The sequence below is a fragment of the Pristis pectinata genome, chromosome 5 (assembly GCF_009764475.1).
Source record: "Pristis pectinata isolate sPriPec2 chromosome 5, sPriPec2.1.pri, whole genome shotgun sequence".
In the NCBI taxonomy this organism is placed as follows: Eukaryota; Metazoa; Chordata; class Chondrichthyes; order Rhinopristiformes; family Pristidae; genus Pristis; species Pristis pectinata.
This window is the reverse complement of record NC_067409.1, coordinates 49,750,093-49,776,242: the sequence shown is the minus strand read 5'-3', so window position 1 is coordinate 49,776,242 and position 26,150 is coordinate 49,750,093. Positions and strand designations below refer to the sequence as shown.

At 39.7% G+C, this 26,150-nt stretch overlaps 1 protein-coding gene across 9 annotated transcripts in view; it reads left to right on the top strand.

The window, feature by feature from the left end:
• The window catches only part of LOC127570373 (tensin-3-like), a 326,270-nt gene that overhangs the window by 286,491 nt on the left and 13,629 nt on the right, over window positions 1-26,150 (top strand). For all 9 annotated transcript variants that reach the window (XM_052015880.1, XM_052015879.1, XM_052015884.1 and 6 more), the window contains 6 exons: window positions 740-909; window positions 3,478-3,601; window positions 3,834-3,923; window positions 17,997-18,171; window positions 22,245-22,930; window positions 25,301-25,399. In XM_052015880.1, coding sequence (XP_051871840.1) covers window positions 740-909; window positions 3,478-3,601; window positions 3,834-3,923; window positions 17,997-18,171; window positions 22,245-22,930; window positions 25,301-25,399 — 1,344 coding nt within the window. The remainder of the gene's footprint in view (window positions 1-739; window positions 910-3,477; window positions 3,602-3,833; window positions 3,924-17,996; window positions 18,172-22,244; window positions 22,931-25,300; window positions 25,400-26,150) is intronic.

Genomic DNA, 26,150 nt, shown 5'->3' with positions numbered 1-26,150 from the left:
GTGGAATTTCATTGGGGATCTTTGGCTGTGAATGAAACTAATGCTATCAGTAGGCCATGTTGTTACATTTAGCGTTAAATGCCTGCAGGGTGGGAGCAATTTTGCACACTTCTGCGAGGTATACAGGAACTGAATGGTTGATTGACAAGGTTGGTTTTGGAGCCATTATTAATGCAATTCCAATGGTGATACTCTGCCAAATTAAAAATTTGATGAAAAGGTCATCAGAGGTAATTATAGTGACTTAGAATGTGTGCAAGTGAATCAGGGAAGAAAGTATTGATATAATGTTGTTGAATGGTCTATAAACCTTTTATTTTTGGATCATTTATCAACATGTTATAAAGAGCCAAGAGATGTGAAAGGTCTCGTGTTTAATATCAGCCTGTCTGTATTTAAATTACTTTGCAGTGTAAGAATAAAGATTATTCAGTTGTTTGCTCACTCACAACGCCTTATAAAAAGTTAGATGCTGTAAAGCAGAAATTTTGCAAATATGCATCCATCTTTTGAGGGGTTTCCAAGCCATTAATGTAAAATTAATAGCAATTGTATAGATAACTAGAAGTTATAGATATAACTGATTTTAAATACATTCCGATTTTGAGAAGAAATAAAACAGATTGGTGGAAGTACTCAGGCAGCATTTGTGAGAGAGAAATGTACTCAATGTTTCAGGGTAATGACCTTAAAATTTTGGAGGGAATTATTCCAAGTTAACATCTTCTTTCAATCACAGGTCAACAAACAGACGAAAATCACCTAACATTAGGAAGGACAAGGCAACTGAGTGTAGGACAATATGAACGAGGAGAACCTCATCTGTTGTATGACCAGAGTGGATGGATGAAATCCTCTGACCCTTCCCACTCCAATGGAGCATTCACCACAACAGGCCAGTCTGGAGAGGTAGGTCAAATAATAAATGAAAATGTGTGCATTATGTGGAAAGATCTCACCTAAGACCATTCAAATCTTTTATCCTTCATTGTGATTAGTAACCTATTTCAGCTTATTAGGTTGCTGTAATATGTATAAGAGAAGAATATAGAGTAGAAAAAGGATAGTGACCTGTTTTCTACTCCTCTGAAGCCTATGTCTCATCTTTCGATTGGATTGATAAAATGATTTTCATCAAGAACTTTTTTGTTTTGTTAATGGTTTGTTCTTATTCCCGATTTCCACAAGCTATGTAGTCTTGGTGGATTCTGGGAAGGAACAAGTCATGTGACACCAGATATCTAATAAAGTCACTTTCCTTCAGGCTTCTGATGTTCAGCACATTACCGAATCACCTTGAGCCAATGGTTAATCTTTTTGCACAGTACAATTAATGCAGAAATCCGCTTAGATTGTGAAAGTTTTGAAAACCTAGTAAGTCCCCTAAAATTTACAAGGAAACTTGCTAGTCTCTCTCCCCTTGCAAAGATTGGATCAGTTTACAGAAAAAATATTTCCACTAAATACTCACATCTACATTTTTCTCATTTAACTCCTGCTCCACTGTCTGAAATCTGGTGTTTACTGCAGAGTATTAAACTAGTTTTTATATTGCTTTAACAATTGCACTGGTTCCTGGGGCCAATATATGAAAAATAAAACTCCTGGAATTTATTTGAATCTTTAGCAATAGAAGCAGTAGGCCTTCGGTCTCCTTGAGCCCACCGGCTGATCCTTTACCCCGATTCCATTTCTACTGTAGTAGACTCTGATCTCTCCTTCCCTCCTCTATGGTCCCTCACTGCAGGGTGACTGTGGTCAGGAGACATAGAGCAAAACTGTTAATTGGGTCTTGTCCTTAAATTCAGTAGAACCTGAGGCAAATTTGTTCTTCTAGATTTCTTGACCACAAATCAGCTCCCTCCCTGTGTTTGGGCTACTGTTTTCAGCATGGACACGCACATTGGGTGCCCTACAGGGTCACGTATGAAAACACCTGATGCAGTTTTAAAGCCAGACTGGAATGTTTATGGGAATGCAACATGTTGGAGTTTCCTGGACTTATATCAGAATCAGGTTTATAATTACTGACATATGTCAAGAAATTTGTTGTTTTGCGGCAGCAGTACAGTGCAAGATATAAAGACATAAAAATTGCTATAAGTTACAAAAATAAATAAATAGTGCAAAAGAGGAATAACAAGGTAGTGTTTATGGGTTCATGGACTGTTCAAAAATCTGATGGCGGAGGGGAAGAAGCTGTTCCTGAATCGCTGAGTGTGAGTCTTCAGGCTCCTGTACCTCCTCCCCGTTGGTAGTAACGTGAAGAGGGCATGTCCTGGGTGGTTAGGGTCCTTAATGATGAATGCTGCCTTCTTGAGGCACCGCCTCTTGAAGAAATCCTTGATGGCGATCTACATGTACAGGTTCCAATCAAGCCTATGACTTAGAGAGCAAAGCCACATAAACCTGTTCTACAAAGGCACATCTCTCTACAGTTGCTTGTAGAGCAAAGTTAACGTTTTTGTCTTGAGGAGATGAAGTTTAAGCAACAATTGATAGAGATATGTAAACATTTTCTTATCACTAATTCTTCTTAAGCCCATTTTGTTATGGGGCTAGTCTTATTCAAGTGTGCTTAAATATTCAGAAGTATTTTTATGTGAAGCTTAAAAAAAAGCAAACTTTATCTGTACCTTACTGGCCAAGCAGGAAGTCCTGGGAGAGTTCTGAGTCTATTAGTTTTCCACCCCAGAAAGTTTATTTTAAATTGAGATTGCAAATTGGACTGCAGTGGAATCAAGTGCTATGGAGATTGGGCAGGTAAGTGGTGTTGAGATCGAGGATCACCCATGACCTTGTTGAATGGTACACTAAACTCAGCGGTCTGTATGCCCATGTCTGTCTTTGTTCTTTCTATTCTGTTGGGTTAGCTAATCTCAGCCCCGTGGCACCAGGGAGACTGGACATCAGCTTTTTGATTAGACTCTGGAAGATTAGCCGGTGGTTACGCATCCATTGGCTGTGCACTAAATTCTTCAACATACGTGTGAGGATGTCATGTAAGTACAAAATTGGGCTCGGCTCTATTACTACTTGTGATAAAAGAGCCTGACAACAGTGGTAAGGCTAGTGTATGCAGAACTTCACGTAACCAAGGTTCCAGAAGGAATCTGCCATTGGTGAAATCATATCACAGTGAGGAGAATGGAGAGAAAGAAGGAAACACTGAGTTGAAAATGTTGAATGGACTGTTTTATTGAAAGTGGACATATATTTTTTGTAAATTAAAGTGATGACTACAAGTAGCCAGAAGAGCACTGGCCATATGTTGCAATTTGGCCAGAGGACTGTTTATTGACAATGTGGAATATGAGTAATGAGCTTTGTGCTTTATTTCCAAGGCATTGAATTTTTAAGGTGATTCACCTTGCACATGCAGCTCCTTGGAAATCAAAGGCTGTTGATCAATCCTGTTAATGGAGATGAGCTTGTGCCAACTTATTCCAAGGAATGTTCTGTTCTATTTTATTGCAGCTAAACAAACCAGGATGTAATGTTGGACAGGATGAGGTGGATGGCAGACGGTTAATCTCTTCCTCTGTAAATGAAATGCCACCTCCAACACCAGCATTCCCAGTCTCACCCCCAACTCCATACGGTAATTACTTTTAGTGCCACACTCAAATAATAAATACTCAGAGTTGTGATTATTTGTTGATCAAATCTGAAGCAGACAGAAAGTAAGCAAACAATTGAAATGTCGATTCATTGGTATTCATAGTCAGCATAGAAGTTCTGCTGCTAGTTATTGCACATGCGGTAAGACTATTTAATAGTCAGCATGTTTGTATCTGGGGGAATAAAACCACATGGACTTTTTTCTGTTGCAGTCAAAATCTCTCAGAATTATTCTGAAGTTCCTGTGTGTGGAGTCGGAGAACAGAACAGCAGCCCTTCTGATGTCTACAGAATTGTTCATGGTAAGGAATGTGCTCTAGGCCTGGGCTTATTAAACTCATTAAGGGGCTCCCGGAAGGTGAATTTGCAAGGGGCACTGACTCCCCACGTCATTAAGCAGTGCAGCCAAGACCCACTTGCTATTAAACAATCTGAAGCATCTGTAGAGCTCAGACTTAACATACACCCTGAGTATTGTGTCCTGTTTCTCATAGAAATTGGAAAGTTGCCCATAAAGTGATTGAAGCAAGGAAACCACACTCTGGGGAGGGTAATGCTTTCCTTTAGCGATGGATCTTGAATCTACTGGTTTATACATTTTGGTGCTTTGCAAGGTGTGGACTTACCCATTAGTGTTGAAGGTTTGTGTTCCAGAACCAACTATTCCCTAGTCAAACTGTTCCCAACAAAATTAAAAATTACCTAGATGTTTCCTAACTGCGAAAAGCAAGACAAATTTCTTCCTGCATTGTATTGCCTCCTTGGACATCAGCAACTGGTAGGAACCATCTTCAGTGGTGCTATTAAAGTTCACTTAGTCACTACTCACCTTCCCACTGGTAATCAGTTTGAATTCTGTCAGTGCTGGTTCAAAAATGGACAAGCAAACTGAATTCCAGAGATGAATTGAGAGAGAGTACATGACATGAAGTGTGGCATCAGGGAGCACTGATAAAACTGAAGTCAGCAGGAATTAAGAGCAAACTCCTCGCTAGCAGGAAGGAAGGTGATTGTGATTGTTGCAGGCCGATTTGTACCGGCTCCAGGGGAAACTCAAGGCAGTGTCTTAGACCCAAACATCTTTGGCTGCATCCACAGTGACCTTCCCTTGTTAAAATATCAGAATTGGGAACGTTTGCTCACAGTTCAATTCCATTTGCAGTGGCTCAAATAATGAATCAATCTACACCAGCAGGCAGGTCCAACAACACTCAAGAACCTTGATATTATCCAGGTCAATGCAGCTCTATTAATCAGTATCCAATCCATCATAATTAAAGTTATCTTGGTCTATCGGTGCACTGTAGCTGGTGTTTGTACGCAAGAGAATAGGAGCAAGAATACATCACCTGACCCCTCAAGCTTGCCCTGGCATTCAAGATGATCAAGCTGATAATGACCTCATCTCCTCTTCTGTGCCCGTTCCCCATAACCCTCAATTCCTCAGTCTTTGAAATATTTACCTATCGCCACCTTAATTATATTGATCTGGCCTCCACCACCCTCAGGGCAGAGAATTCCAGAGATTCATGAAATTCACCCTCTGTGAAAAGAAATTTCTATACATCTGCTTTAAATGACCAGCCCCTTAACTTGTAACTACGTCCCCTCATTCAAGATTCTCCCACCTGTGAAAACGCCTTGACATCTACACCATCGTGCAGCCACAAAGTCTCAGTCAGGTCACCCTTATTCTTCTCAACTCCAAAGAGTACAGACCCAAGCTCTCTTCATTGGACAACCTTCTCAGGCGAGTATCTCATTTGGACTTCCTCCAATGCCACTATATCCTTTATTGGGTAAGGGGACCAAAAATGTGCACAGTATTCCAGGTGTGAAACAGCTTGTACAATTGTAATAAAATTTGCCTATTTTTAATCTTCAATCCCTTTGCAGTAAACGCCAAAATGCCATTTGTCTTCTTAACTAGTTGGTGGACATGCCTGCTAACGCTGAATCAAACATTTGCAGTCTCTCGCCATTAAAATAATAATTTTGTCAAACATAATTTTTATAAAACCGTATTGACTAGGTTTGATTATATTCAGCTTTTCTAAATGATTAGTTAATTCCTCTTTGATTATAGACTCCAGCACCTTGCCAACAATAGATGTTAAAACAACTGGCCTATAGTTCCCCACCTTTTTCCTTCCTCCTTTCTTCAACAAGGGAGTTATATTTGCTGTTTTCCAGTCCTCTGGAACCTGCCCAGAAGTTAATGAGTTTTGAAGTTTCAACCAATAGGTTCACTGTCTCTGCAACCACTTCCTTTTAAAGCCTTGAGTACAGGCCATTGGGTCCTGCCAACTTATCTGCCTTTATCCCGTGAGTTTCTCGAATACTCTGTTCCTCATGACTGGGAGTCTTACCTGTCCCTTGAAACTAGTCTATCTTTAGATATTTGCACTGACCTCCATGGTGAAGACTGATGCAAAAAATTAATTTAACATTTCTTTGTTTCCTAGTATTAATTCACTAGCCTCATTCTCTAAAGATTCCACACTTACCAAAGCCACCCTCTTTATATATCCATAGAAATTTTTCATGTTTGTTTTGATGTTGCATGCAAGTTTTCTCTCAAAATCATTTTTCCTTCTTGCTTTATAAGCTTTTTGTTCTTTCGATGCTGGTTCCTAAAACCTGCTGATGCTTTTAGTTTCAACAATTGTTTGTTCAGAGTTATTCTAAGCATTATTTTTGCAACTCTAGATTAATTTGAGGTCTTATGCTGAAATTATGCCCACAATCTGAAACACAAAGAAAAGATTTACTTCTGGTTTCCTTCTATAATATTTGGAATTTTAACAGAAAGGGAATAAAGTAACAACAAAGGTAAAAGGTAATAGATTATAAAAATTACCTACTTAGAAACATCATGCTAGTAATAAACAGTGTTCATAATCTGGTAATCCTGATCTGTACAAGAAAGCGAGATATGACCTTCGTAAAGCTATCAGGGATGCCAAGAGGCAATACCAACTCAAAATGGAGTCCCTGACCAGCCGCAAGTTATGGCAGGGCTTACATGCCATAACAGGCTACAAGACGAAGTCAGGCTGCATAGCTAACAACAGCGCATCCCTTCCTGATGAATTTAACGCATTCTATGCACGTTTTGAACAAAAAGGAAGTGGATTGTCACCATCCACACTGACAGCCACCAACGCAGCTGAACCTGTGATCACAGTGGAGGACGTAAGGTCAGTCTTCCGAAGAGTGAACACGAGGAAAGCACCTGACCCAGATGGTGTCCCGGGCCACGTGCTCAGATCTTGTGCTGATCAGCCGGCAGAAGTATTTGCGGACATATTCAACCTCTCCCTGCTTCAATCTCAGGTTCCCTCCTGTTTTAAGAAGACCACTATCATCCCGGTACCAAAGAAAAGCAAGGTAACGTGCCCCAATGACTACTGACCAGTGGCTCTGACATCCACCATCATGAAGTGCTTTGAGAGGTAGGTCATGGCACACATCAACTCCAGCCTACCAGACAACCTGGACCCATTGCAATTCGCCTATCACCGGAACAGGTCTACAGCGGATGCCATCTCCCTGGCCCTTCACTCAGCTCTGGAGCATCTGGACAATAAAGACACTTAGGTTAGACTATTGTTTATTGACTACAGCTCTGCCTTCAATACAATAATACCAAGCAAGCTTGTCACCAAACTCCGAGACCTAGGACTCAACATCTCCCTCTGTAACTGGATCCTTGTCTTTCTAACAAACAGACCACAATCAGTGAGGATAGGCAGCAATTCCTCCGGCACGATTATTCTCAACACTGGTGCACCTCAAGGCTGCGTCCTCAGCCCTCTACTCCCTATACACTCATGACTGTGTGGCCAGATTCTGCTCTAACTCCATCTACAAGTTTGCAGATGATACCACCGTTGTAGGCCATATCTTAAACAGTGATGAGTTGGAGTACAGGAAGGAGATAGAGAGCTTAGTGGAATGGTGTCATGACAACAACCTTTCCCTCAATGTCAGCAAAACTAAAAAGCTGGTCATTGACTTCAGGAAAGGGCGGTGTACTTGCACCTGTCTACATCAATGGTGCTGAGGTCGAGAGGGTTGACAGCTTCAAGTTCCTGGGAGTGAACATCACCAACGAACTGTCCTGGACAAACCACGTGGATGCCATGGCCAAGAAAGCTCACCAGCGCCTCTGCTTCTTCAGTAGGCTAAAGAAATTTGGCTTGTCCCCTTTGACTCTCACCAACTTTTACCGATGCACCATAGAAAGCATCCTATCTGGATGTATCACGGCTTGGTACGGCAACTGCTCTGCCCAAGACCGCAAGAAGCTGCAGAGAGTTGTGGACACAGCCCAGCGCATTACGGACACCGGTCTCCCCTCCTTGGACTCTGTCTTTACCTCTCGTTGTCTTGGTGTAGCAGCCAGCATAATCAAAGACCCCACCCACCCGGGACATTCTTTCTTCTCTCCTCTTCCATCGGGTAGAAGATACAGGAGCCTGAGGGCACGTACCACCAGACTTAAGGACAGCTTCTACTCCACAGTGATAAGACTATTGAACAGTTCCTTTATACAATGAGATGGACTATGACCTCATGACCTCACGATCTACCTTGCTGTGACCTTGCACCTTATTGCACTGCACTTTCTCTGTAGCTGTGACACTTTACTCTGTACTTTTTTTTTTACCTGTACTACATCAATGTACTCTGTACTAACTTAATGTAACTGCACTGTGTAATGAACTGACCTATAAGATCGGTTTGTAAGACAAGTTTTTCACTGTACCTTGGTACAAGCGACAATAATAAACCAATACCAATTTCTGAATCTCTGCTTTTTACCATTCGCTAAATTCAGGGTCACGAAAAACAAGGTTTTTTTGAACATAAGTTTTTTTTTATATTAACTTTCCTGTTAAAACAATTTTTTAAATGATGTTGGAAGATATTTAGTCTTAGTAGCAGAGTTGTCTTGTTGGAATACTTTTTTTTCCATAGATGATTGTCTGTTAAATTTGAATTAATTATGCGTAGGGGAGGATGGGGAAGGTGAGGGAGGAATGCAAGATGGGAGCGGCCATACAAGAAATCCTTGTTCTCCACCCTGTGCCCACGTGCAATTAGCAATGAACATTGCTCACGTTGGCATTTGGAAATAGATTAGTCACATGGAGGACAATTTATGTGACTGTATAATGTGTTTGTTGCCTTTATGAATGAAGCTCATCATTTCAGTACTTCAGAATAACAAGGTGTCCAATTTGCTTGCAGTTTCTGACAAGATAGGCACTTGCATTCAGCAAATTATCCTGAGATTCATAACACCTATATTCCCTTAAGCATATTTTTCAGGGCAGAGGTTAGTGGTGTAGTAACCATTTGCTTCAAGCAAGTGTGAGGCACTTGGCATTAATATTATCTTGTGGGCAGGATTGCTGTGCACAGTGTTTCCTGAAGCTGTGTTGTGCAATGTGTTGTTTCTAAGTCCCGTGAAAGGATTTCTGATATTTTTGTATAATAATAAGTATTAGAAAGGTTTTGGGAAGTATACACAAAGGTAAAAGAGAGTTTTCAATTAATTCACCACTGTTTACTGTCTGCGAGCACTTGTGTTATCAAAATGTTTTGCGTTAGTCATTTATTCTAAAAGTTCCACGTGTCACACCATTTGTGGCACTGATTAAAGTTGCACTGGGGAAGCCTTATCTGAGCAATGTGTGGGGAAAAGAAAACGCAAGATGGAAGGGGCCAAAAGAGAAGTGTATAAGGTCTACTTGCCTGCACCGACAGTTAAAACTGAACACTTTGTGTCTGCACTTGACTAACCACAGAGTGATGCCTGTTACCAAAAGAAGCTAGGATAGTAAATCGTATGGCGCCACTAATGAATGTTTGGTTAACTATTATTCCATGTGCCTACTCGTACGTCAGTGCACACAAGGATGATTTGTATGCGGATTTGACTGCAGTCACTCAGATACTTTCAGCTATAACTGCAGCTAATGTTGCAGTAACCATTGGAGAATTTCCCTTCTAGGATCCAGCAGATGTGTAGATGTAGGGCTAGCCATTTGCTGCAAGAAGACTATCTTTAGGCAAGAGAGCGTCACATTCACGATGACAGCAATGGGTCATCTGGGATGGAAAGGTTGTTGGCATGCTACAATGCTGACCTCTGGTGGTCAAGTGAAATGGTTTCTGACCCTGTCTCGCTTCACCACCCCAGTCTAACAGCCCTCAAAGTTTGAGGTTTATCAGATAAGTTACTTGCCTGTAAACTCGTACCTTAACCCTGAGTTTCTTTATATCTATTTCTTATTTTCCTTGTCCTCAGCCTTGACACATATTTTGAATGGGTTTAGTCTTTCAGGCTTTTTCTGAAGGATTTTAATTTCTCCCCTCAGCTCTACTATGAATGTCCTCCATTATCTCCATCTCTTTTCATAAAGGGAATTTTTTTTGCTCCCAGTAGATGTGTACTCTTTGTACCTCTGCACCTCTGTATGTGGAACGGTGCACAGCATTGATGCAAACTGCTCCCCCAACATTTGGGATTTATACACCCTCGCTGGAAAAACCTAGAATTTGAGTGTTAAGATTTTGAGATATGTTCATCATTTGCTGAATATGCAAATAAAGACAGCAGTATTTCCAACAGCATGAGCACTCTCATCCTCCACTCCTGAAAATCTGAGCTATTTGCTTAACTCCATAATAATTAGTTGAACTTTCAGCCATAATATTCCTCATTAAAGTCTCAACCAATGTACTCTCACAACCACTTTCCATTGTTTCAAAAGCCTCACTATTGTCTATTTACTTGATTTGTACTTTCATTCCTGTCTTCCTCTTCTCTCTGTAAAGTACTTTACACCTCATGTAGAGGACATTCCAGTCTATAATTAAGAGCATAGAATGCAATCTGAACAACCTATTTTAGAAAGGGCAGTAAAGCCATGAAGTTCACAGAGCACAGATTAATGAGATGACTGGTTGACAAGTGACAATCGAGCTCAAAATAAAAAGATCAGTGGTAAAACAAAGGAAATCTCATGGGAAAAGATAGAATGTAAGAGTTCACTGAATAGTGACAAAAATACTTAAAAAGCCTCACGCAGACATTAAACGACAGTATTGGGTACCAATTAAGAACAAAAAAAGGAGATCTTGAGCTGAGAGCATGGCACAGTGACTAAATGAGTATTTTACACCTGCCCTTATCAAGAAGGAATATGGTGCGAAAGTCAAAGAAGAGGTCGTTATGTTGTGGGACAGGCTAAAAATTGATAGCAGGGAAGTTCTGGAAAGTCTGGCTATGCATAAGGCATACAGATCACCAGTCCAGATGCTAAGGGAAGTAAGGGTGAAAGTTTTAAAAGTATTGGTCTAAATCTACCAATCGTGCTTGGATATAAGAGTGTTATCAAGGAAGGGAATATTGCAAATGTTACATCTTTGATCAAAAAGGAATGCTGAAGGATCAGTCTGTTTATTGGCAAGAAAGGTGCTAGAAATGCTAACAAGGAACAACAGTAATACTCACTTGGGGTTAATAAAAAGAAAACTCTGCATGGATTTGTTAAAACCAAATTGTGCTTAAACAATTTAGGTTTTGAGAAACGTGGTTGATAATTGCGATGCCGTTGATAATGAGTATATGGACTTTCAAGAGGCATTTAATAGAGTACCACATATAAATTTGTTGGCAAAATTTAAACCCATGGAGTAAAAGGGCAATGGCAGTATCATTGCGATGTCGGCTTAGGATGAGGGATTGTTTTCTTTTTCTGTCTGGAGGAATGTATCTAGTCGTGTTCACCATGGCTTAATACGAGGACCCTGCTTTTTTTATGTTAATAACTTGCTCTTGGGTGTAAAAAGCACCGTTTTCAAAATTTGTAGAAGACAAAACTTGGAAATGCAGTAAACCATTGGGGGATAGGGATGGATTTCAAGAGGATATGGGCATGCTGGTGGAGGGGGTGCAAATATGTGTCATTTGAAATTTAACATAGAATACTTTAGGGGTGGATCTTGGGAGAAAGAACGAGGAAAGGGAGCAAACTGGGATGAATTTTGCAACTCTGGTGTCAAGTGGATTTCATTAAAATTATCGGCTTCCAGGCTTTGAACATATTGCCACTTGGGCTAATACAGCCCTTGGATTGCCAGAAACTCTGTAGTACCTTCTCCAAACAAAAGTCCAGGTAGCTTCGGGAGTTATTTCAGTTATCAAATTTATTGTAATTCCAAGGACCTGCTAGTCTGAGAGGGAAACACCTCTGCTTATTTCTATTCTGCATCCTGTTTAGAAGGGGGAAAAATATATGGTTTGGCGACAGAAAACACAATCTCAGCTGTGGCAACCATCAAAATTGAATAGCATTTAATGCTGACAGTGACTTGAAGCAAGTACTGAAGATGCATTAGCAAATCCTAGGATAATAATAAAGAAAGGAAAGATGGGGAAAAAAATCAAATCTCTCTCAAAATCCCACAATAATATGAATTTGAATGTGAATAATTTTACTGATGGTTTGAGCTCGTTCATGGTGCGCATTACGAGTATGATGTAATGTAACTTTCAAAGCAGTAAGGATGTTTGTCTGTGTCCTGGGCCTGCCTTGTCAATTGTGTTTTCTTTTAAAAGAACCTTTTTTTTTCCTGATTTGTTGGTTGGTTTCCTGAGCTACCAGCAGCTGTGTGGCAACTGTTGAAAGCAAACAATATTTCAGCTGCTTACTTGTGTGAAAACTTGTTTTATTTTTAATTCAATTGTTACTTACTTTAGTGTTATTTTCTCATGGCTGAAAGCTGCCACAAAACCACATTTTGCATTTGGTTGTCTTTAGGCTAAAGTGAGTCCAGAGAATAATGGAATTCCATTTTGTACTTAAGAATTGTATACCTTCAGGCAGTAAAGAAAATGTGCACAAAGTATTTGTCCTGAAGGGCATTTTGACCTTTGACTTCTATTAGTCCTTTTTCATTGGTAGGGACAGATTGGGAGGGTGTAAAACAAAGCTCCAGTGTTGCTTGAAAGTCAAATGTAAATGAGGCTGCTGCAGCTAGAGCATGAATGGACACTCACTGGCTGCAAGAAACAAACTTAGTCGAAACAATTGGTGAATTATTTTCCATATGAGCAGAGTGGATTAAGCTGCCGCTGACCAAACATCTTCATTTAAAACATAGTCCGGCAATCTCCACTTTTCGGCTGCTGTGGAAGTTGTGCTTTTGTACTGGGTTCATAACAGACTGTAAGTAAGAGAGAACAGAAAACTGAGAGTGGATAATCTCTTGAATGAAGTCACATTTTTTTTTGTATGTGGTGTTCCTGCTGTGCTGATTTTAAACTGAAGTCTGGCAGACAAAACAGCAAACCAAATGCTCTAGTACTGTTACAGCATTTCAACACAGTCATTCTTTTGATGCTTTTATGACAGCTTTACATCATGGCTACCTCTGTTGGTGGGTAAACTACTGTTTCAGATTGATGTATGTTTCTATCTGAATCCTTGGAGATTTAGCAATCTGTAAGTAAACAGCTGGCAATGAAACACTATCTCTCGAGTCTGAAGCAACTACTCTTGTGGAGCTCTGTGATTTCAAGCTAATACACGGCAAGTTTTAAACACACTGCTGTGTAACCGGGATGTCTTTATATTCGATTGCTGAATTTGCAGGCATATTTGTTTATACTTGCTGGAAGAAGAAAATTCATGGTTATATTTCTTAAACATCATTGTGCTAAAGCATACGATTTTCTGAGTTTTTCGGTCCTTTATATTCATTCATGGGCAATGAGTGTAGGCCAGTATCTATGCTCGCCTGAAATCCCCATGGGATGTTTACAGTGTAATATGGCTTGTTCTTGTTTTAGGGTCTGTTTGGTTATTTAATTTAATTCAATTAATACTCCTTGCATGATGTGGAGGCTCTGCTTTTTAGCATGCAACTATTAATCAGGCCACATACTGAACCAGTAACAGCTGAGCACATTCCTGAGGGTAGCTAGTACATATTTGGGTCATTGGCAACCTTCCACTGAATTCCTCCATAATACCCCATTTATATTGCTGATCTGTCTCCAGAGGCAGCTTGCAATAGAAATGAGGCAACCCACATGCTTCCACAGACGCTAGCTTTGCCTCCATCATTCTGACTTCACTCCACCTCCCCCTCCCCCTCAGTTCCCAGAGACAAGCAAGCCATCTCACCCTGTAAAGTGGGCTTGTTTCATGTTTGTCCACTTATCAAACCATGAAGCTCCTAGTATTCTTCAGTGTGAGGCAGCATATTATCTCCTTCAGCGTGATGAACTGTTTTTGCAGTTCACAGTGCAACTGCTTGTGCATTGAGGTGGAAAAGCAAACTTGCTTAATGGAACACCTTTTATTCCATGTGAAAGTGTAGCACTGTTCCATTTCACTTGTTTCAAATCTTCACATTGTATCTACACCTGACTGTTGCCTTTGGCCTTCTGCATTGTTCTAGTGAAGCTCAGTGTAAGCATGAGAATAGTACCTTGCCTTGCCTCACAAATTTCCACAGACAAACAGCCTTAAGTATGACTTGAGCGGCAATCTTAGCTGCAATTTCGACTTGTTGTCTGGTGGTAGCTGTTAACCATGTGGAATGGGTGTACAGCTCTTACAGGGATGGGAGGAGGGAGCATCTTGTCACTTGGAGATGAACATCACCACTGATGCAGTGACCTGCACCTTCCTTCCAATAGAATGTTGCTCTACCTGGCTGATTTTTCAATTGCTTTTATATCTCGCCCTCATTAGTTATTCATACCCACTCCCAGTTTCATGTCTTTATCTCTCTGATTGTACCTGCTTTTGTCTCTTGCTAATGTTACTTCTGCTACACAACCATCTCCTTCATCCCTCTGAGGCACTTCACATCTTATTTTCCTGTTTCTTTTCCTCCTCTGTTTTCTTCTTTAGGTCTTGAAGTTCTATTTTTTGAGAATCTCTTCCAGTCCTGACTCAGTGACTAATTACTCCCTCCATGGAAGCTGTCTGACTTGTTGACCATTTCCACCTATTTTCTGTTCTTTTTCATTCTCTTCCCAGTGGAATAGCACTGGTGCCAGTGGCATAATTTCACATTAAAGTTTTTATATTTCCTCACACAGGCAACAATAATTTCATTTTGCTCACCTGTACCAGTCTTTCTTGGTAGGGGAAATCTGCTTCAGGCTGTAGTAAATTGCTACTGGTCTCCAAGTCTTTCCTGAGGTGTAAATGGGGTGAATTTGAAACCTGGGACTAGTTTGCATTGTAGATTTTTTTAAATTCAGTGGGGTCTATGATAAAAGATGTGGTCTGAGGATGTATGCACAAGAAACTTATAATGAACTGATAAAATTGCAAGAAGAGTTCAGCTGTTGCAAGCAGAAAGATAAGGATGAAAGGCTCGTGAAAAGAACTGAGTTACACATAGAATGACTTGTACAAAACTCTCTTCAGTCCTGGTGCAACAAACAGAGGACAATTCCTTCCCCACCCCCCGCCCCCACTCATATGCTGTTTGACCCACTGAACTCCTCCAGCAGATTGTTTTGTTGCTCCAAATTCCAGCATCTACAATTTCTTGTATCTCTCAAGTCTTCGATCTCAAAGTGAAAAGTTGTTTCTTATTTATTCACTTCACAAATGTCGGTGGTGTTAGCATGACCAGAATTTATTGTTCGTCCCTAGTTGCCTTGAGATGGTTAAGATGTTATTGTTTTGAGCCTCTGCAATACGAATTCAGCAAATGGTTAAGCACTAAATTTATGTGAAAAATCCCATGCTGTAGTTTGAGTTCAACAATTATTTGCATCACTTTTATATTAGAGTTTCATTTTATGACTTCAAAGTACACATGTGCACGATTTTTATTTAGCAGTACATTTGTTTTATAATTTTCCAGACGGTGATTAGAAATGGGTAGTATGGAAGAGGAATGTGACAGCCAGCATATGGAAATCTGGGTCAGAAGTTCATTGTAGGATTAACTTGGGATCAGTATCACCTTAGCTTTTTAATCCTATTAAATTGTACATAGCAAAGGCAATGCACATAAATGCAAATTATTGAGCAATTGGAATGTCCACATTGGAAGTCCTTCACAAATTGCCTTCAGGTGATTGTGCTGGATCATTTTTGCCTGGAACATACAACTTCTGATCTTTTTTAATTGATCAAAGTGTGGGATTCCTAATGCATTTGTCTGATTAAATAGGGCAAATATTTGCATTTTGACACATCGCATGTTTACAATTGGATTTTGCTGTTTAATGGTGTTTTTTGGCTTAATTTGGAGTTTTCATTTTAAACTGATCTAAGAAGTATTAGTGAAGCTTTTAAGAAGGACCTCCAAGGCACAGCTGTGTATACACAGTTTGATTGTATGTTTTCCAAGCAGTCGTTTATCTTCTTGAGTGGCCACATTCCTGACGGTTGCAGGGTGTATCTTTTTAAAATGAATATTCTTTCCCATATTGCTTTAAATGCCTGTAAATATAAGTAATACATGTAAATTCTTTCTATGAAGCTGTAAACGTGTATAATGATGGTTTTGTCTATCTTTATGCATGTATTGTTAAGCATAAACTCTGCAGGTTCAGACTCAAGGTACCAAAATGTTTATGCAATGTAAATCAGGTTTCAGAAATCCAGAATTTAAGTAGAATGCAGTTTTCTTCTGCAGGAAATCTCATTACATTTCCCCCTCGTTTCAGAGTGGCCTTTGATCGATTCTGACCATTGTAAAGACGAGAACCTTGGGAAATAGCCATGCTGGAAATGCCACATGTAAAGTGCTGTTGCTTGTGGTATCTGCTGGCATTCCTTTCTAGCTGCAGCCCGGATGCATATTTCACCTTGCCATGAGACTGACAGAGCTTTTCCCCAAATGATTCCAAAAGTTAAACATGAATGATTTTTCCCCACAGCACCCATGGTTTAACATCCAGTCGTGAGATTGATTTCGAAGTTTCATAACATTGCAAAAAAGATGTGAAGGATTTAAGACACTGTTGTTATGCACTGACATTTGCCTTCCAGAGACCTAACCCATTCTTGAAGCGAAGCTATGTTAAAACAATATTTTTTAAATTACCAAGCCTAGAAATTAGCACATTCTTCAAACCTGAAGGGACTGTGTTCTTTCCTCCCTTTTTTAAATGTGTGAAAGGATGGAATCCAGGGAGTATTTCCACAGCAGTGATAGTACTGTTGGAAAGAGGAAGACTTCACTTTCTGGCTCCATGGAATGTTTTCGTAGTGCTGTGGGAGAATCTCAATTAAATGAATGTGTAGGAAAAAGCTTAATGGGATCCCTTTGCCTCAATTCATAAAAATATTGAAGATTGTACCTGTAATTCTTACTATATGTCCAAAGTAGTGCAAATAATTGTCCCTTATTGTAACCGTGCCCATGCATCTGTCACCTTTGTAGATGAAAGGGTGAGCTATGGATGAGAATTAAGCATACAAGCTTCTACAAGCCCCTGTTTGAACCATTTCCAAACTGCCTTGGATAATGGTCTCTGATGTTGGCATGTTATCCCTGCTATGTCAGGAATCTGGGCGGCCGTCATGTTTCATTGATTTTCAGATAGCTTTATCTTGTATTTGTGCTTGTGTCAACATGCTTGCAAGGTTTTACTCAAAAGAATGCTCTATGGTTATGATTTTACTTCTTTTTTTTTCCCCCTAAGTTCTGTTTGGGTTGTTGGACTTTTTTGTATTTATAGATTACCTTTTCCAGTATGATCTGATACCTTTGAATTTTGAAAATGAATTTGAAAAAAAATCTTTTTCTTAATGTGCTTAGAAAGAAAAAAAACTTTTGCAAAAAATCTAATCTAAAATGTTAGGGATTCTACAAATGTAGAAAACCACAAAGTATTTCTGAATTTACTTTTGTCTAGGAATAAATCAAAAACTGGTAAGGGGGTTCAGTCCTTAGTGCAGTAAGTCATCACACTCAAACTGATGGGTGAAACATTTCTGAAATAGTTGAAGCACAGATTTTGCTTTTTCTTTTAAACAAAACACTAAATTAACAATGTAATGATTATTTTGGAAAATATAGTATTAGCTAATCAGAAAGTTAATATTTGTATTTGCAAGGAAGCATACCCTGGTGATTAAGATTAAAGTCATCATCATGTTATGTGGTGCTGAGACATGCAAACCCGATGAGAGATATTTTGCCACTGTCCTCGTCCCTCTTGCTGTATCGTAGGTGACGTGTGTCTTCAGCTTTTATGTGCATTATTCGATATCATTTGCTTTTATCATGTTTTTTTTAAAACTGTTAGACATGACACAGAAGCTGAACCTACTATTATTTCAACCACTCACACCAAGTGCATTTTTACTATACAGAACCCCGAAGTTACATGGAAGGCATTCATCATTCCGTAGTGGGCTCAGATAACACTGCAGTGGTGAGCAGCATTCTGTACCACACTGACTCTCCAGCAACTAATACATCTTTCCAGCGACCTTTTGGCTCGGTGTGCTCAGTCCCCACCAACAGCCAAGTGCCCAGGACAGACAGGTAGGAACCTTACAAACTACCTGCAGGTAGAGGCATATAAATGAGTCAACAGCTGCCCGTTAAGACCTCAGTGGTACCCTACATGTAAAACCAAATGTGTTAGGAGTCGTATAAACTTGTTAGCATTAGCAGTCAAATAAAGACAGAGTTTTCTTTTTGTTGGTCTTCAAAAAGTTAATAAATATTGCTAACCACTTCTTGTGGATATATATCCACAAGAGTTTATTTTCCATTGATACTTTACTTTTCAGAACCTGGAATGTGGAGCAAGGAAGGTGGTGGGTTGGCTGTATTTCACTCTTAGGCTGGGATTATTTGATGCTTTGCAAATACAGTCAAATATTTAAACTCCAAATAAGTTGCTTCTTAGACATTAGTTTTTGTTTGAACATATCACTTCAAATGTTGAAACACCTCAGACTGGGGGGGAAAGCTCATGGTCTATCAGGTAGTATAACAAGTTAGCACCTGCCCTGTTCCTTTGTCAATGGAAAGGTACACGAGTTCTGCTAAACTCAAGTTGATTTGGAAATGGGTTTCTTTGTTATTTTACTTCATTCATACTTGAAGTAAAGCTTAGCTTGTATCTAGCTTTTATAAGTAGAGGTGGAGGGAAATGTGCGGAGTGGGTACATGAAAATAGCAATGTGATGCTTTATGTGTGAGCATAAGCGGTCTCCTCCACTGACATCATCATAAAGCTTTTACAACATTCTGAAACTAAAGGGTTTTATATTTCGTTTGAATTTTGAGAGACCAGTACCAATGAACAGGCTCTCAGAGTTTAAGCTGATAAATCCATTTTCAGTGGCAGGTTTATTCTGTGGAAAATCCATTCAGCAGAGTTAATACTGTATGAACTGAAGTAGTTGACATGTTGAAAGTCAATTGAAGCCTCTGTACGTGAGGAGATCTGATTAATCAGGCAGAGAATCACACCACAATTTATTCCACTAGTTTAATTTCATACAGTAATTGAGTAGTGTAGCAGAGAGGCTGTTCGATCTGTTCACTCGTAACCCTGCAAATTGTTTTCATTTGCATGTCTATATAGTTCCCCTTTGGAAAGTTACCGTTATTGAATCTGCTTCCATCTTCTTGTCATAAGCTGTGTAAACATTGTTAGTTTTTTTCCATGTTGCATGTACTAATTTTGTTATTTACCTCTAATCTGTCTGATTATCCCACATTTCTGCCACAGCAAACAGTTTCCCCATATTTATTCCATCAAAGCCCTTTATGATATTGAACACCCCGATTATGCTGAAGACTAAAGAATAGCAGATGCTGGAAATCTGGAAACATGCAGCAGGTCAGGCAATGTCAGTGGAAAAAGAAACAGAGCCACCATTTCAGCAAGGAGGCCCTTCATCAGATGTGATGTCCCGATGAAGGGTCTTCAACTGAAACGTTAACTCTGTTTCTCTTTCCACAGATGCTGCCTGACCTGCTAGTTTTTTTTTACCTCTATCACGTTTCCCACTTTAATCCTCCCTCGCTGGAGAATAATCTCATCTTCTAAGATCTTTTGCATACCTCAAGTCCTGCATTGCTAGCTGCCTTTCTGGTAAATATCCTCTGCATCTTCTCTAATGCCTGACGTCATATGTCACTTTTCCAGTTTTGCAAAGGCAAGGTTTTGCTTGTGTTTAAGTAACAAATACATCCGGCTCTGATAATAACCATCAACAGTAATGAATGCATATCATATTTTCCACAATCTATAAAGCTTCTGATGTGCTTGGCAAAATTTGCTGACCCAGCTATAGAAGCACTTCATTTAACAAACATAGATGGAGCACATTCTTTTCAATCACTGTCAATTTCCAATCTTTAGCTGCTGCTGCTCATGTTTGTTTCTGCCTGCATTATGTGCCATCTAAATTACCAGCTAGAGGGCATAGAGTTAATCAGCAGTGTTATTAGACTACTTAAATAGCATTGCATTTCTTTCTTCTGAATGATTGTCCTGAAAAGAACTGCCTAGTATAATTTTCTTTGGAGTTTCAACGATCCTTTAGTTCCCCGGGGAACCCAAGAAGTAATGCAGACACCCAAACATACCTTATGCTTCTATAGTAATGCCTTCTCTATGACTTCACTTTTAATTGCTATTAACTGGCAATAGGGATGCACTGGGCTTAGAAATGAGATTAAATGTTGGGAAATGGTATGTAACATGATATTCTGTAAATTTACATGCAAATAAATTGTTTGAGCCAGACACTTCCAATAAGAGCAATCACAGCCCACAGAAATTTAGTACAGGAAAAGTAGTGGGCTGATGTCCAAGTGCATAAATCTGTTCATTTTTCTGTCGAGCTTGGTGATAGTATTCTCGTTTATTAAGTAACTGAGTAGAGTCTGACCATCACCCTATGGGAAGGATGTGATAGAGTTAGACAGGGTGTCGAGTTTTACAAGGATGTTGCCTGGGCTGCAGAATTACTGAACCCGTGTTTTAATTGGAAAGAAGAAAGACATTTGAGATTTATAAAATCATGAGACGCCCAAAAGGGATTAAGCAAAGTACCCACTTCAATTAGCATAGAGCTCAGTAACATTGAACGATTAGAGGGGAGTTGAGAGAGAAATAATTTCACTCCAATTGCTGGGTGCCTGAAAAAAATCACTGCCTGAAAGGGTGGTTAAGGCAGAAAGCCCGACCACATGGGGAAAAATACCTGGGTGAACACTTGAACAGCTGTAACCTGCAAAGCTGCAAACCAAGAGCTTGAAGTCAATTTTTAGCCAAGTTGCTGCCTATGTTGTTGTAACATTATGATTCTATGAACCCAGATTAGAAAATGTACTCTAGATTGCCAGACTGGGATCAGCCCACTACAAAATTGCCACCTTCCTCCTTCCAGTTTAACGTACTTTGTTTCTTTGTCATGCTTTCATGCTTTTTTTCTTAATTTCAGTAGCTATTGTTTTCAATGAAAGACTTTATAAGTGGTGAGAATAAATTTCATTTGGCAGGGTGAGGGGGATAGAATCTTCACCTTATCTGTTATAACTGATGTCGGATCCTAGGAGGATCCTGTAGATCTTCTGCCTGAATTACCACAGGTGAGGGGAGAGTCCTCATGGAGCTTCTGCCCCTGTGCAATCTTTAACGAATTGCCACGTTTCCTTGCAGAACTTTCACCATAAGACAATGACGCAAAAACTCCCCTCCTCACTCGAGCCCAGCGTGGCCTTCACAAATTCCTCGTCAAAGGAACAGGAAGTTTTCTCTTGTGTGTGCTGGGAGGAAATCTGAACACAGGGTAAACAGTGTATGCTGTCAACTGCACTCATGTTCCGCGGCTTCTTGCAGCATAACAAAAAAAAACTGGATTGTGTTCCTATCCCAAATTTCCAAAAAAAGGATATCCCACCCATCAAACAAATTAGAGGATATGGAACTTTTATTTAAATACATTTAACTTGGATCCAGTTTCAGTCTCAGTTAATCTCTCAAATCTGTTCCAGTCGCCTCCATTCATCAGTCAACATTCCAATTTTCTTTCAATTCCAATTTAAACATGAGCCCATAGTCCAAGTCTGCTGTTAAACCCAGGGCAATGGGCTGTGCTCGTCAGCATTGGAAAATATCTCTGTGGGTCCTTGCCAGTCTGTCAATGTAGTGGAAAGAGTGTGTAAATGCAAGAGGTATCGACTTGTTTCAGGGCAGACAGCAGGGTGGGAGAAAGCAGCAGGAGCCTGCAACTGAGTGGAACAGGGGCTCCCACTAAACATTACAGGCTGCTCGTGTTCTGTGCACTTTCAACCAGGCTCGTGAACAGTACTCTTGGTTGAGAAACCAAGCGAACTGCTTATCCGAAGTACCTAAGATTCATTTTTAAATTTGACTTCTTCCAATCTAATGGTAGGCTTTGAGAATGTATGATGTCAAATATATTTATACCAATTCCCACTAATACATATCTGTATCTTATTGTGATGAAGGAAAATTAATTGCCAAATGGACAGCTTAATTCTGCTGCAAAAATGGCTGATCCTTACTAAGTTTATATACTAATAGTTACTTTATTTCTCTGCTTACAATTTCCTTTTCTCCCTAATAGCCCACGTACTCGGTTGGAGAGTGCCCAGAAAGGAGTGTTTTCTCCTCAATCATCTGTAACTGGGATTAGTAAGGCAACAGGTAGTTACCTTGGTTCCTCAGTGTTTTCTGGTAACTCCGGAAGTCCACTACAGGAGACCTCCGCCTCATCACGTTTTCCTTCTCCGGGATCACAAGTTGTCTCTCCTAACAACCACTCGTTCCGTGTGAATGTTTCTGAGAGTCTCACTGCAAACCTGCATCAAGGCAATGCTGGAGCAACTTCCACAATGCATTCTTTGCCTGCTGATTCTAGTAACCTGAACTATGGTGTCAATGGTGGACCCCACAATGATGGAAAGAAAGACATTTTACAGAATCATCCTGCAGGATCAAGCAACGCCGCTTTGAACATGAACTCCCCTGCGACTACTCTCCTAGGTACTAGTGGTCTGCAAGAGGGAATACACACAGCAGTAAATGGGCAGGCACAAAATAGTGCACCACTGATGCATGATGTTTTGGGTCTGACTGCCCATCCCCCCTTGCCAGAAAAGAAAAGGATTTCTGAGGGAGATCATTCATTTATGTCCATCTCACCAGCTTCAAGTGGCTTTTCAAGTCCCCACAGTGGAAGTACAATAAGCATTCCCTTTCCCAGCATCCTTCCTGACTTTTCCAAAGTTATAAGTACCTCTGCTGTACAAGGTGAGTGCTGAAATTTTCTATTCTAATATTTAATTGTTTAAAAGAATCTATATCTTATGTTTGGATGGTTGCTGTTCAGCATGGTCAGTAGGCCAAAGTATCTGTTTCCATGATGTATCACCGTCTAAATGAGTGCTTCCTAAAATCAATTAATCTTCAAGATCCTTGATTATTTATATCCCAAGAAGATAAACATGAGTTTTTTTTTTGTTCCAGATCCCAGCAAATACAGTCTTGATGTCTCCTAACTGAATATTCTTTTTATATAATTGATATGTACCACTAGCCATGGAGCTCTCTGGAGCAATTTGTAATGACCAGCTTCTTGAAAGCTGAATGCTAAGCACACAGCCCACCCACAATTGGAAAGCTGCCTCCCAGATGCAGCAGCTCCACCTTGTTTACACTATATGGCTGCTGCTGTTGAAGATGAGGCCCTTGCCGGTAGCATTATTGTAATGTAGAGTATGACGGAACACCCTGCGTGCTGTACTTTTTGTTCCCCTGATGTATTTATTAGGAAGCAATTTAACATAGCAAAACTAGAGCAGGGATATTATTTGACGATGTATTAGAAGTGATCTAAGCTTTCCTAATCAAGGCTGCTAACTTGTGCTGCTGCTACTTGTGTTCACCACAAAGTACAGCAATTATTTTACATGCATATATAGTTTACAAGCAATTTAGTGATATAATTGGTGTCTGTAGGATACTGGTGACCATGGAGCTTCAGACAGTAATATTGCAACAGGATTTGTGAATGTTTGTTCGCTATTTAAAAAACAAACTATTCTCTTTCATAATCTGCAGAACTGCAGTGAAGCGGTTGCAGCCTTGTCCTAGGAAGTTTACTTGAGAAACAGTTGATGACTTGTGGCTAGATAACACTAAGCATGCATTCACTTTTTAACTGATGAAGGCAGTTCTTGTCAGTTTTATAAAATGTTCAATGTTAGTTGTGTACAGGAACCAGATGTTTCCAATTACTGAAAATTCAAGAATCTGTGTTGTAGACTTTCACCCTCTATGCCCAGGGGGTTCCAGAAGTTGTGGACATTACCCTCGATTTAACTGGGATGTGCAATGAATTAATTTTTTTTTGGCTGACTCCCGGTGACCACAACTAATTTTTTTTTATTCTCCCAATTGAAACAAAGAAAAATGCTTAAGAAAGGCAAGCCAGTCAGCATTAATGAAAATAGAGACTAGTAAATGTTTCTCCTGCACTGAATTTTTGGCACTTAAAGTAAAATACAAGCTCTAAACGTTCACCTCTTGCAATTTTCTCATGGTCTTGTACTCAGCATTCAATCTTGGAATGCAATTTTTTTTAAAAGATATAACGCACGAGTATTTGGAGTGGGGTATCAAATTCTTGTGGGAGTTATCAGAGCTATGGGAGGACTAACCGTATGGAGTGGAATTAATCTTAAGTGTTTGGGGTACAAGGTTGGCTCAGCACTGATGTAGCACTGATTAGCTTAATAAACTGACTGTTAATATGAAACAAGGAATATTGTTGGCACTACATGCTTGTGGAACCAGACACCACTCCTGTATTAAATAAACTTCGATTACAATAACTTTCATTATTAAAAGTTGGATGATTCCATCAAGCCAGAATGGAAATGTAACCATTTTATCCCCCAGTTTCGAACCTACGCCTTCCAGTGGTGGTGGTAATGTCACTGTAACATTTATGGTAGTGTTGCATTGTTAATTTTACCTTCATTTTGAAAGCTTGGTGATCGTCCTCGGCTCATTTCCCTTTACACCCATACTTTCCTCTCCTGAAGTCATTAATGTTGGCCTATTTTTGTTCATTCCCACTAATTCCTCTGCTTCCTGAAGACTTGGAGGGCAGGTTGTAGGAATGCCTGGCCTCCTGTGTTATCATGTGCACACGGCTGTCATTTATATGCCACCCTTTGAGCATTAGGAGGCGATTTAGTTCTGGCCTGAAATCCATTCGCACTCTCAACAGGCAGGAGGGCTGTGGTTAGATTTTTCTCCCTAATTCTGTGAGAATGAGGCTAATCCTGCAGCCTCCTATTTTTGTCCTGGCTGAGATCAACTGATGTAGCATAAAACAGGCTCTAATTCATCATTATGAATAATTGTTTTCTCATTCTTTGCTGTAATACTTGAGTTATACCACATGCTGATGATTTGTCAAAGCTGAATAAGGGCAAAGGATTGGCAAAAAAAAGTGTTTATAATTGTTTGAATACTGAATTGTTATTAATATTGCAAAATGGACTTATGTAATCTGATTAAGCTTTGCTTACCATATTCTGTTGATTTTTTTTTGCAAATACAAAGACCAAGATTAAATTTGAAATTTGCACATTTTTATTTTTTTTGCTTTAGTTACAGATTCAAGTTCATCAACTGATAAACATGTCACTGTAAAATTTGTACAAGATACATCCAAATTTTGGTACAAGCCAGAGATATCACGTGAACAAGGTGAGCTGGAGCTACATTCTAGTACTGTGAAAAATCCTTTGAGTTATCATGAAGTAGCCCAAAAATAGCATAGCAGTGAGAATGTGATGGGGAGACCAGGAAAAGCAGGACCTCAAGTGATGATCTACAGTTGAATAGAGTGAAATTAATTCCAGTGTTTGAATAGACACAAATCCTATTAGTAAATTTGTATGTTGCCCAATAGCTATGCAGCACCAAATTTCACTCACAAGGTTCCTAACTCTTAGATTGTTGGAAGGAATGAGTGGAGGTGAAATTTTTGTCCACTTCTTATCCCAAAAATGGGGATTGAGAAGTTGGAAGTAGTTACTAAGTTCTTGCACATTTTAACATTAGTTATGTGGCTGCATTGGAAAAGATTAGCAGAGCATCTCTGCTCATTATTGTAGCTGGAGAATCTTGCTCGGAGCAGCCATTGTGGTCCTCATTTCTGTAACAATGAACCTACTGTGTCAGCCACTGAAACTATTTGTTGCTAGCAAGATCTTATTTGATCATTAGCAGCCCACATTTGCAGTGTGTTCATTCATCTTTTTTTCCTCTTCTGTATTTGGAAACTTCATCCATCACAACTCTGTAAGAATCCATTTTGTTAAGTGTACCAATCTCAGTGAAGCAAAATAATTATGTTGATTTCCTCAGACCACAATCTGAGAATTTTCATTTGCTTGAACTGAAAATTCACTTCAACAACTGGTAAACCTCAGTTGACCTCAAGACATGTCCGTTG